The 12,590-nt window shown below is 39.3% G+C and overlaps 1 protein-coding gene across 1 annotated transcript in view; it reads right to left on the minus strand.

Moving 5' to 3' along the window:
* LAMA4 (laminin subunit alpha 4) overlaps positions 1–12,590 on the minus strand; it is a 96,928-nt gene that overhangs the window by 6,748 nt on the left and 77,590 nt on the right. The window contains exons 25-33 of the mRNA XM_088522497.1: positions 12,229–12,371; positions 9,200–9,335; positions 8,006–8,143; positions 6,302–6,435; positions 5,023–5,187; positions 4,151–4,304; positions 3,344–3,537; positions 1,399–1,588; positions 316–471 (exon numbers count right to left, since the gene is read on the minus strand). Coding sequence (XP_088378623.1) covers positions 316–471; positions 1,399–1,588; positions 3,344–3,537; positions 4,151–4,304; positions 5,023–5,187; positions 6,302–6,435; positions 8,006–8,143; positions 9,200–9,335; positions 12,229–12,371 — 1,410 coding nt within the window. The remainder of the gene's footprint in view (positions 1–315; positions 472–1,398; positions 1,589–3,343; positions 3,538–4,150; positions 4,305–5,022; positions 5,188–6,301; positions 6,436–8,005; positions 8,144–9,199; positions 9,336–12,228; positions 12,372–12,590) is intronic.

A 12,590-nucleotide genomic window follows, 5' to 3' on the forward strand; every position in this document is an offset into this window, starting at 1 on the left:
ACTAAATCTTGACACTCATCTATCTCAGACCTGATAGTGAGATTGATCTCACCTAACTTTACTTGTCTGATCTAAGCAGGGGTGTCTCTAGGATTTCTTTATTCGTCAGGGACCACTGCCTTTCCTTACTGCTGCTGCAAGTCTGCTAAAGTCTAGCCCAATACACTTCCCCTATTCACTTAACCTGAGCTGTGTGCTCCTCAGCATGCTGAGGGCTGATATTATTTCAACTTTTGCTTCAGTTCACCCCTAGCGTCAACTTTAGTGTTAGTTGTACATAGAGATATGTGGTTATGTAATGGGTGTCTCCTTTACCTGGATATTTTTCACAGCTTTTCCTGGAGATACGCCTCCGATGTACAGTGGTTCAGTGACTTGCCAGGTGTTAGCTTCACCACGGAAAGATTCTTCCAGTACTCGGAGACCATCAATTATCAAGCGGCCAAAATTTTTTCCTCTTACAAATATCACCTAGAAAGGGAGGAAAACAATCCACAACATTACTCTCATGTGCTGTGGAAACACTACTGTACAGTGGAAGAAGAAAAGAAAACTAAGATTATTTTCTTGGATTTCTTATGAGACATATGCTGTAAGATTTCTGCGATTTCTTATGAGAAATCTTAGGTTTCTTGTAAGTTATATGCTACAAAGCTACTTTATTAATAATACTGGATTTATCCTGGTATTTGCTGAACAACTGTCTCTCTTCACATTCATATAAAGATTTAATAGTAGAATTTCTGTCTTACCAATTGGTTTACCAGGCAGAGTTAGTTAAGATCTCATGGGGTTTACCGAGATTTGCCCCTCTTATATTCACATATATGATACCTTGCTACACTTTCATAGTTCTCAGTTATATGTTCTGGATTCATCCAACCTGTTTTAAGCATGTTTAAGTGCTTAAGCAACATCATCAGTTTATAATTGGATTTCTCCTGTAGTCAGAGAGGAATGATAGGTACCTGCAGAGGGAAAATCACCTTGCCCACTAAGTTTGTCTTTTCATGGACTGCAGTGGGAGCCTAAGACAACTATGCCTCTTGCTTAAGCACTTCAAGTAAATGTGCCTAACAGAAATATCCTAGCTCTTCCCTCCTAGCTGATTAGGCTTTTTATTGCCCTACTCTTTCTTCTTGCTTCTGTCATTTCTGATCAGCTGTTAGTATGGGCAATTGCTAGATTTTTGTATCTAATTGACAAACCCTCCTATCCTCAGTTAATGACTTGGTAAAATTTTGTGTGGAAGACTGAAATACATTAGCAGAGATTTCTGAACACATAAGTGTGGTTATGGACACAAGAATAAAATCTCTCTGAGCTGTTAAATCAGCAGTGCCTTTACTGCACTCTATAAAGCATGTGTCCTCCAACAGATTGCTTTCTTCTACTTACATTGTGCCAAAGACCATCATTGTATTTCTCTTGGCTTTTAATCCTTATCTTCTGGTGACCAGCATTAAACATAAAAATGAGTCGGCCGTGAGCCACAAAAAGGGCCATGAAGTTGGTCTCTTTTTGGTCGGAGACATAGAAAATCATGCCATGAGATGAGTGCGTTTTCAGACTGATAGAGAACTGAGCTCTGGCAAACAAAAACACAGTTTTTGTATTAGAACAGATATAATTGACAGAAATCAACCTGCGGAGTGGAAGATTGAGATTTTCTTCTTACATCCCAAGGAAGATGCATATATTTTATGGAAGTGGTGCTTCTGAGAAGCATTCCTTACTGATGTTTGGGGTAGAAGTCAAAGCTAGAGAAAAACCCACCTTGCAAAGAACTTATTTTTTAAAATAAAAGAATCTCTGAAGTTAATAACATAAATGCAGATAGCCTGTAATTGACAGCATGGACACTATGTATCCATTCCTGTCAAATAGTAATGTTGGTGGATATTTTATATCCTTTGATGTAGTGGAAGCTGACAGTTCACAAATCTTTAGTGTTATTCTAGTCTTGGTGCTAAGCCTCTGCTTTATAGTCCTTTCTCATGAAGTTGAAGATGATATTGCCATTTAAGTTGATACAGTGTGACCAGTAAAGAGTTCTTGAAGGAACTGGTGCTATTGTTTTGGGTCTAAAAAGTGGCAAAGGTTTATTTGTGTGGGGCAATGCCAGAACTGATTAATGTTGCTTCTCAGGTCACCTAGTTAGTTTAGTTTCTGTTCCTTGTATTATGAAAGGAATCGAGCACTGGCACAGGCTGCCCATGGAGGTTGTGGAGTCTCCTTCTCTGGAGATCTTCCAAACCCGCCTGGATGCCACCCTGTGCCACGTGCTCTGGGTGTCCCTGCTGGAGCAGGGGGGTTGGACTAGATGATCTCTGGAGGTCCCTTCCAAGCTCAACAATTCTGTGAATCTGTGATACATGCTCCATTGCCATGTGTTGCTTCCACAAGCACATTTATGCCCCTGCCAATAGAAGATGTTTTAAAATACAAGTCTCTTTTCTTTTTTTAATAATAATTAAAACAACAAAGCTTAAATAGCACTTATAGCAAAAATATATCTTGTGAGAATGAACAGACATTTCAGACTTTAGGTTTTCCTTGTTCTATCTCAAATGGACACTATCAGGAATGTCCCGTGTAAACTGTTACTGAATGAAAGCAAATGTAATGATTCTGTTATTAAAGTCAGGAAATAGCACTCTTCTTTTCTGAGTTAGTGGTCTGGTGTGCTTCCAGAAAGTGCTATGTTGTTGAATTTGTAGTCTTGGATGGAAAATATTAAACTAAGATACACTGGCGGTCATAAGATGCCCTACGGCATATCCTGTGGGAACCTGGGGATTAAATATCCAAAATAGCTGAACTCATAATTTATTGCTTGCCTTTCCATTATGGCTTCTATTGGACTTGGTTTTCACTGCTTTATGTCCTGCTGCACTAAGTAGATTCTCATTTTCAGACAACTGCCATGGTCCACTCAACATACAGCTGGGTTTCATTTCTTGGTGAACTCTCATGTTCATTTACAGCCCTGTTTGATGCCATTGCATCTTAAATAAAGAGATCAATGGTGCACTACTTATATAGAAGTAACATCCTTGAAGTATTCATAAAAATGGGCAGGAAGACTCATTTTCTTAATATAATACAGATGAAGAGTCTACAAAAGGGATGTAACCAGAAACATATTCAATTTGTTACTCTGATTCAGCTGAAACACTTCTAATGCAACCAAAAAGCATTATGTATATAAAATTTTGCCTTAGATATAACACATAAACAAAAATGGTGCCAGCCTAAAAGCAGAAATACGTCTTTTTATTCCTTTAAAATCCTACTTTGTCCTCTCCTGTGTATTTCATTTTCATTCCTAAAGCTGCTTTACCTTTCACTGAAATCTTTTGATATGTGATCAAACTCCTGCCGGCTGTTTGCTGTTCCTCCAAACTGATAGGCATGCTCAGTTGCCTTGGGATTCATAGGCAAGTGGCACTGAGGGTCTCTCTGGATAGTCCTTTCTTGATTTATTTTTTTGAGGCCAGTTGAAGCTTGTGAGATCTTGTCTTTATCTCTTCCCACCTTCATACAAAGAGAACCATGAACCAGAAAGGTTAACCAAGATGGAGCATACTAAAAATAGCATCATCATTTATATATAAACTTAGCAAAATATGTTTTCCCTAAAAAATATAAATGGTTCCAAGAATTCCTAACTGGGTAGCCATCAGTTGCAGTTCAATTCTGCTGCAGTTTTCCTATTTGAATCTTTTTCCCTCTGCTTTCAGTGATGTAGGATATGCTGCAGTCATAACATGACATGCTTGGACCATACGTTCTGCATGCTGGAACTCATGTACATTAATGCATGCTGATTGTACCCAATAGAGCCCCAGGGAAGTAGCTGAGAACAGAAGCAGGCTTATTGCCCTCGAGCTGTGGAAAAAAGAAGGTTCTTTCTGCAGTGCATTCTTGAAGGTGTCAGAAATTGTGTTTTACAGTTCTAGAAAGACAGAATGATGCAAGTGTACACCAGATCAGGCCAGGGAAATTCTGTAGTGATGGAATATTCAAAGGGACAAAGACCTTCAGGGGGTACATTTTGTAACCATGATTTGGAGGTTTTACAATCAAGACACATTATTTATCAGCTTTGTCAAATTCTACAGTGATACCAAAGCAATTTGTAGCAAACCTTTTTATTACGATTTCCTTTGGCTTTTGATGAGTTTTTTCCTTTCTTATGGAGAAGAGCAATCGGAGGGGATTCAACAGGGCATCCATAAAAAGAAGTCTGAATTTTCTCAGAGTACCTCTGGAAATCTTCCACTTCAACCTCTCGATCCAACCTGTGTTTCAAAGAGGGGATATGACTGACTGACTGAAATGTGAAAAGAAGAGCTGTTTGCAAGTATTGTAATAGTTTTCATAGAAATCACTATATTTTTGCATTTGCATTTTAAATGATGTTTTGATTATCCTTTTTCATCTTGGATCCCTGATTGAAAACACAGATTAATCAACTAATGTTTGGATGATATGGGTAGCCTATAGTACTTCTGTCTGTTGTATTCATGCTTGCATAAACACAGAGTCAGAATCTGCAGCACCAAATTTGCTTTAAATATTTCTATAAAAGCATATTTCATAAAGTGTTTAAGATTATCAAATGCTGACCACTTCCACACGATCAAACTCCTAACTTCAGCAGCTTCTGAGAGATGTTGTAGTATCACTCTGTTTCAAAGGCAGAGCTGCAAACTACATAATATAAATGTAAATTATAACTATGCAAATTATACGTTGCACCAAAGGCATTAGCAGGTGCAGTGCTGAAAGCTGATTTGCATCAACAGTTATTCCCACTTCAACAATTTCTTAACCTAGGAGGTCTGCACCAACTGATTTCATGGCGAGTAAGGTAAGAAAAGTATTCAGACGTACTGAGTGGCCTCACAACGTGACCGAAATGTGTTTATAGTGCAAATAAGTCAATTCTCCTGCGTAGTTCCTGGCTGAGCTGCCGGACGCCGGTTGCCTGGCAGTGTCTGGGCGGACGGTACGTACCTGGTGAAGTAGGCGTTGCTTATGCAGCCCGTGAAGTTGGCCTGCTGTGTAAGGAGCGGGGAGCCACCAAAATACAACATCTTGACACTGTCAGGGCTTCTCCCTGCTTTGTCCTTAGCTGGCTTCTTTTTGTTTTCTTTCTTGTCATCAACAGTCAGCTCATATCTGCAAGGACAAAGCATCCGTTTCTTAAGCCGGCTTTGGAAAAGTCTGTGCTGGTTATTAGACAGCATATTATCGCATAAAGTGCGTAAATTACTGAATGGTAGTGCTCAAAAGCAGGAGAACTTCTCATTTCCAGCTCTGCAATGAACAGTACTGCAATTAACCCATGAACAACCTTAAGTCCACAGGCCAACAGATGTCATGAGACGATATCCTGGGATTAATCCTGAAGTCCAGAAAACTACAGTCCATTCAGTGAAGCTACACAAACAAAGCGATCATTCATAAATGAATGGATGGGGCCACTGTTTCAGAATATGAGGTACAAGCACATGCTAATCCTTCTCTATCTCCCTCTCCCTATTTCCTTCTTTTTCATCACAACACATTCCTGTTTTAGCTTATACAATGGTCTTAATCTCATTTTGCAACAGACAAATCAGTTGCTGCAATCAGGAAGGATTCTATTGCTTTAATATGAATCTCTTATCTGAAGCATCAGGCATTGATTTTGGGCAAATCCAGAATTCAAAAGACCCAGGAAAATGTGACAGTTCTCAGCACTGTGCAATGGCACTGTGTTTGCACATGTCTCTTGGATGTCAGAAGCCAGACATACACATCTCAGTTTGGAAACAGAATGACCATTTTTTACCTCTATGGTCAAGATTCTGAAATAAAAATTGTTTGATTCTTTGACCTTTTCAGAAAAAGCTTAGGAGAGAAAGCTGTACTAAAATGAAAGGTTAATTAGGGATTACTTTAAAAAATAAAAATATCAATAAAAGAAAAGAGAATGGCCCTCATGCTATTTTTTTTTGTAAAATTGTTGTTCTATGCTAATTTTTTGTTATATTAAGTTGCTGTTCTTTTCTTTTAGCTTTATTAAAAACTCCTAGCATTTTATCCTGAGGTCAAGCAGGCCAAATTTCAATTACATCAATTTTGTCTTTTTGGCTTTGTATTTTTTAAACTGACTTAATCGATTAAAAAGAATCAGTGACAAAAAATGCCTAAACATCCCTTTGAAAGAGAATATTAAATGCTAAGGAATTCTTTACAAGAAACATCTATATTCTAAAGACAGGGGATAAAAGGTGCTGGACGGCTTTACCTTTCTGGTGTGACAGAAGTGATGATAAAATGATTTTTTCCATCGTTGTAATTTCGCTCTGATGTTTGAACTTTGATTCCACTTGCGTTTAAAACGACAGCACCCCTGTCCATAGAGATGGATAGCACATCTGACTGGAATACAGAGAAAAGCATCTTCAGATGCGTGTGTAACACTGGAAGAGTTAGCAGTCCGGTGCATTTTATTGTTATGTTTGTTTTCCCTAGCCAAATATATTTCTTCTTGCTGTTTTCCCCAGTTTTGCTGTCTTTGCACAGAAGCAAAGGAGGAGATGATTGCATTATAATTGATATTCCCACTGTTCTCTAAGCCCGAATGCTGGGAGTTCTGCTGCAGACTGTGTCTCCTGCATCTGTCACGTGAGCTCTCTCCATCTGGGAGTTTATGTTTGTATCTGGTTTGTGTGCCAGGTACCCCTGTTATGGTACTGTATAGAGCAACGGTTATTCTAAGATTCCCACTCTTGTAAGAATGATACTTTTTTCCTCACTTTTATTAAGTCTTTCATTTAATCGCTTGAAATGGCCTTAGAGAGATGATTTGCTGCCTGGGTTGGACATATGGGATCGCAGCCCCACATAACAGGAATATTGGCTGTTCCATTAGAACAAGCATCGTCTCTGCACAGTCCTCTGCACAGGATTCATGCTGACGAGACGAGTCTTCATTTGTTAAATAGGGCACTCGTCATCCCGTGGGCTTCAAGCTCCTGAGTTGAATCCAGAAGTGATGTGCAAGATGATACAAGAAAATACTTTATTACACTTCAGGCTCTGCCTCACTTATGCAAGCAGCTTGTATAGCTGACATGGTGACTTGTTTTAATATATAGTAATGCTCCAGGCTGTAAAGTTTAAAAGCTCAGGAATGCATATAGGTCTCCTACAGCCCTCTTCGCTTCATTGCTGGTTATCTTCTGCAGAGATGGCAGAATAGATGTTTTCACATGGTAGCAAAAGTTTCTGTCGTCGGAGCTGACGCTCGCTGCAGATGTAGGTCTGAGCCCTCATGTTCCTCGAGTCCCTCTGCTCTCTGACCATTTTGGGAGTGTGACTCTACGTTCTGCCCATCTCTCACTGCTGACAGGCGCAGCTAGCCCCATGGCGAGCTGCAAGGAGCAGTTTTTCCCACTCATCCACAGAGGTTTAAGTATCTGGAAATAGCTCTCTGACTGGTTTCTGTCAGTTCAGCACTCCTGAAAATACCACCCCACTAATCCAAACAAGCTTTCTCTGGTTCATCTTTGCTTCCAGGGATTGTCTCTGGGAGGAAAATAGCTGTCGCTTAATATTATTTATGCTCTGGTAGCACCTACAGGTCCAAATTGGGATTGCAGTGCTACTGAGCACACTGCAAGAGCCACTTTGCATTTCTACCCTGTGGATATTACTGAGTACAGGGGGATGCACATTAATTCTAGGCATGTGATCCCATTCTCTTCTTGGCATCAAAGTCATGTCTAGGTAGAGCTGGATTTCATCTGTAGATCAAACACAAACTGTAAAAATGCGGCCATCACTGAATGATTCTATGTTCTAGACTGTTTCCTGACCATTAAAACATGAGCTAAAATTTCTATTATTCCCCTAGCATTTTGGGAAACAATCCAAGGGTAAAATAAAACAACACAAACTATAATTATAGTTAATGCAAATTATAACTATAAGGAAAAAGTATACTCACTCCTTCAGAATAATAGAATAGCAACCCATTGGGCTGCAATGTCCGGAAACTAAAGCCTCCTTCGAATTCACCAAAGAGTGACGCCTTTTGGCTTGATGCAATGAAGCTTTCTCCATTGAAGTATGCTTGGCGGGACATCTGCAAATTAAATAAAGTAACAAGCATGCTGTAGAAAACATTTCTAAAAATAAAAAATGGAAACTTTATTTTAAAGATGTTGCTAGTTCAGTTCTTTTATAAAATTTCAATATTTTCTGCTTGGCTTAACCTAATTTATATAGACTGCCCCTTGCATGCCATGAGACTATTAACAAAGTGTAACATTTACAAATGGCCCTCAGTTTCCCTTCAGTGCTCATCCTAAGTCCGCTGATGATAACGTGAAGACTGAAATCAGAGGAGGTTAAAGTCCCTCTGAACAGGGTGGCCCAGAGTCAGCATCACAACATGAGATGCGTTACTTTGATGCAACACCGAGTGCTGGTATCAGGGGATGAAGATGTGGTATATACTATATTCAAAAGAAAAATCAAGCTTGAGGTAGAACAAACTGCAGCTGGTTTTCTCCTCGACAGAGGATAAAGCTGTGGGATGAGTTCTACAGGTGGTGGGTCTCTCCATCTCCCCAGGCAGCATGGCTTTGGGTAGATGTGTCTGCAGGATAACAACTATGAATGCAATTTAGAATTAATGGCCTTGTATTGTAATGAGCGAATGAGGGAGGGGGCCTGGAAGGAGAGGGCAGCCCCTCAGTGTTGGTGCCCTTGTTCTGTGTTTCACAGAACTAGAGCTGGACTGACTTAAGGGGAGAACTCATTTCGGGAACACATTTTGCTGTCCTTTTCATGTCATACATCTGTATTAGCAAGTGTTTGAGGGCAATTCTCTTTGTTTCAGAAAGGAAAATCGAATTACTATGAAATACTTGTTTTCCGAACGCAACGCACAGCCTGTATCAGATCCAGCCTTCACACTGCAATCTCAGTATCGTAAGAATACCAAAACTTCTAGTGCTGCAATTCAGGGTGAAAAATGGATGATATGTCAGCAGACTAAATGAAAAGTCAGAGTCAGTGCATTTTAGTTTCCATGGCTGAAGACTTTCCCTTCCCATTATTTGAAGCAAATATCAATCTTGTGGTCCTATCGATTACCAAAATTTTGTTGTTAGCTCACTCATGGTGTTCTGCTTACCAGTGAGTCCTCTGGGCACCCATAGCTGATTCCAAGGGTTCCTGGTTCTTCTAACAAGTTGAAATCCTTCTTTTGGAACTGGAAACCCTTCATGCAGCCTTTAAAACCAACACTTCCTGCCAGATGTGAGCTGATGCTGTTGGAAAACAGTGTCAAACAGGCTGCAGTTAAATAAATCTTGCTCTCCTGCATATACTTTTATAGCCAAAATGTTCCAAAAGAACTTGGAAGAGCCTCAGTCATTTGCCTCACTGAAGCCAAATTTCTATATCATTATGTAAAGCAACTATTTAATCACACACAGCATGTGTTAGGAGAACTTAAGATATTGACAATATGAAAAATTAGAAAAGAGACACATAAAAATAACTTTAACAAGGTAAAATTAGATATTGAAATTAAAAGACATTTTTAAGTGGATTTCTACCACTTATGATGAAAATCAGTGGATTTTTGTCTCTAGTTTTTGCTATTCTAGAAAAGTTATGTTTTAGTTTTCCTCTCTTTCTTCTATTGGCAATCTCCATTCTTGTCTCGGGAAGCAGCTAGATCTCTATTTTATAATAAATAATAGTAACAGAGGTGAAGGAAGTAAGAACCAATTCTGACTGCTGGTGAATGGGTTTATGTGGCTGTAAATGGGAAGAGTAGCTGGGCTCTCAGAGTCCTTTTAATGTCAAGTTTGAGGTAGGTAGCAAAGCAGTGTGACTGCTGCTGCTTACTGCATTTTTCTGCTCAACCCCTCACCAAAATGGCACAATGTTATAGCACAGGGCAAACTTCATGAAATTTGTCTGCAGGATATTCGTGCTGCAGAATAAAAAAGAAGAAACTTTTCTATTCACAGAGGGTATGTGGTGGAGGCAGGAAATGCCATAACTGGATACCACAAATATGCCTTTTTGTTAAATACTGCCAGCTTTAGGAATAACATTTTCTTGGGGCAATAGGAACTAAGGAAGATGGTTTGAAACTAAAGAAAGTTTTCTTATGAATTTGTGCCTTAAAGTTCCCAGTCTCCAGTGCTCCTACTTGGCTTAGCACCATGCTTTATGCACTGAATGAGGTGGGAGAAAAATAACATCCAACAGTGGCTCCAGATTAATTTATGTGGGAAAAAGACAGTTGGCACAGGCAGGTGCTGTTGAGGTGAGTGAAAATATACAGATATGAAAGGAAATTAACTCCTTCTCTGTCACTACAGCTAATTCTTCCTTCTGCCCCTGCCCACCAATGTCAGACAAATGTAAATCACTCTAGAGAAGGGAAATATAAATATCAGCAGAAGATTATTTGATTTTAATACAGACTTACTTTCCTGATGCAAATGGCGTGTTGGACCATTTTGACTTCTTGCTGCCTACCCTTGTCATTAGAACCAAAGCTGAATACAATATCCAGTGTAAAGGCGCAGCTATGCATGAAGTCATTTCATTAAACGCTTTTATGTGCTATAATTGATCACATTTTTACAATGTCTCCAGACTTTTTTTGTGTACTGTGAGCAGCTATTTTTTCTGCTTTGAAAGTATCTTCCTGATATTTTGTAGCATGACCACAATTCACTTAGAAAGCTGATTCCTGTGATTTATTGTGTGTCTGATACTCGTCAGCCAGTTTAACCTGCCATTGATTTATGCAAGTACTGCACAGTTGCCTAATATTCTAGGTCCTTATGAACCTGTTCATTTTTTTCTAGACTTGATAGACCAAGGTGGTTTCTACCACCTTTGTGGTTTATAGATCTTTACTGTATATATTCAGTAATAGCCTTAGCAGAGATCATTTGGGCATGTGCTGTACATCCTTTATACTGAAAAACTGAAATGTGAAAACCCAAGAGTTACTCTGTGTTGTATTTCCTATTTCCTATCTGCCTTTTAATGCACTGGATCCTTTCCCCCTTCCTCCTAGTAGTTTTCTTATTGGTTCCTTATGACAGATCTTTATAGAGAACTATTTGAAAGGGACCACATAAATTATATCACCTGTTTCTCCCTTGCTACCATTTTGTTTGCATTTCAAAGAAGGCATCACTTTTATTTAGAGGAAGTTGTCCTGATCATAAAAACTTAATCTTTGTTTTATACTGGTGACACTATTTATCAATTGATTCAGCCAGTTAACCTGACAACAAAATAAGCTCACAAAAGATTATCAGAAATACCTAGAAACTATGGTGCGACAACTGCTATCTTCCATTTTCCAACATACAGGGTATTACAAAGAGACTGTTTTTGTTAAGAGTTGTTAAGCTGACACTTCAGTCAGCATCTGGAGCCCTTCTGGAGATGATGGCTTAGCTGTCCGACCCCGGAAGGGCGCATGGCGAGTTCGAGCAGCGCAGCCCTCGTGAGGCATCTCGCCTGCTCGCCCAGGATGTGGCCCGAGTCCAGCGGGTTCCCGTTTCAGGAAACGGGACTTACATAGTCTCCTGAGACTAAGCTTGGCTTCTGTCAAATGGTATGAGAAACGTGAAAATGAGATTTTTTTCTATTTTTTCTATTCTCCCTGTATTTTCCCACACCCACGCAAAGCCAGCTAACTTGAGTTCTCTGGAGAGAAACTGGGGCTGATTAGAACTGAAGTGGTAGGGTAGTAGGCAAAACATCATCTTTGGATTTGAATTTGCATTTGGTCAAAAGTTTTGATCCTTCGGCTAAGGCATTTCTGTCTTACAAAGATCACTTTTTGCAGAGTAAGGAGGAATAGTGCTTCTTTATAGCCAGATGCTCTTTGAAAGTGCCTGGTGTAAGAAGATCGCAGCTTCTGTTACCCTTACTGAAGCTAGACTGGCTTCATGAAAACGGAGTCATAACAAATATATCCAATCCTTGGTCCTTCAGAGTGCCGAGAGACAATGAGAATAGTGTCTTAGGGGTTGTTTTCCATAAGGTGTGGAAGCTGGAAAATGTTTTCTTGTGAGAAACTGGGCACTGGGCACAAGAAAAAGCTTGTTAAAGGCTTAAGAGATTATTAAATGTGGTGATTGTTTGACGATAAGGATTGAATAATAGTTATAAACCAACCTGGACTGTAAGATCTCAGTAGGTGCTCCTCCAATGTAGATGTCTGTGAATGGCATTGCTGTTCTTTCGTTGTCCATGCTTTTTAGATGTCGCCTATCTACTACCAAGATCATCTTCTTTGAATTGTGATATATAATAGAAATCTGAAAAGAAAGACATGTATTTTAATATTAAGTGCCCCAAATGCCATCTTTTTTAATTTTGTCATGGTAATTTTGCATAGTTGATTGTATCTGTATGTCTTTTAGCTTTAACAGTAATACCCATTTATCAAAAAAAGGTGTTTTTTTTTTGTAAATCATGAGGAACTGACAACAATTATTAGTATGGAGCTTATTTTGATGTTCCATTTTCTCTAATGG

This window comes from Tinamus guttatus, unplaced genomic scaffold (genome assembly GCF_059628265.1).
Source record: "Tinamus guttatus ecotype Peru unplaced genomic scaffold, ASM5962826v1 Tinamus_guttatus_pri_ptg000010l, whole genome shotgun sequence".
NCBI lineage: Eukaryota > Metazoa > Chordata > Aves > Tinamiformes > Tinamidae > Tinamus > Tinamus guttatus.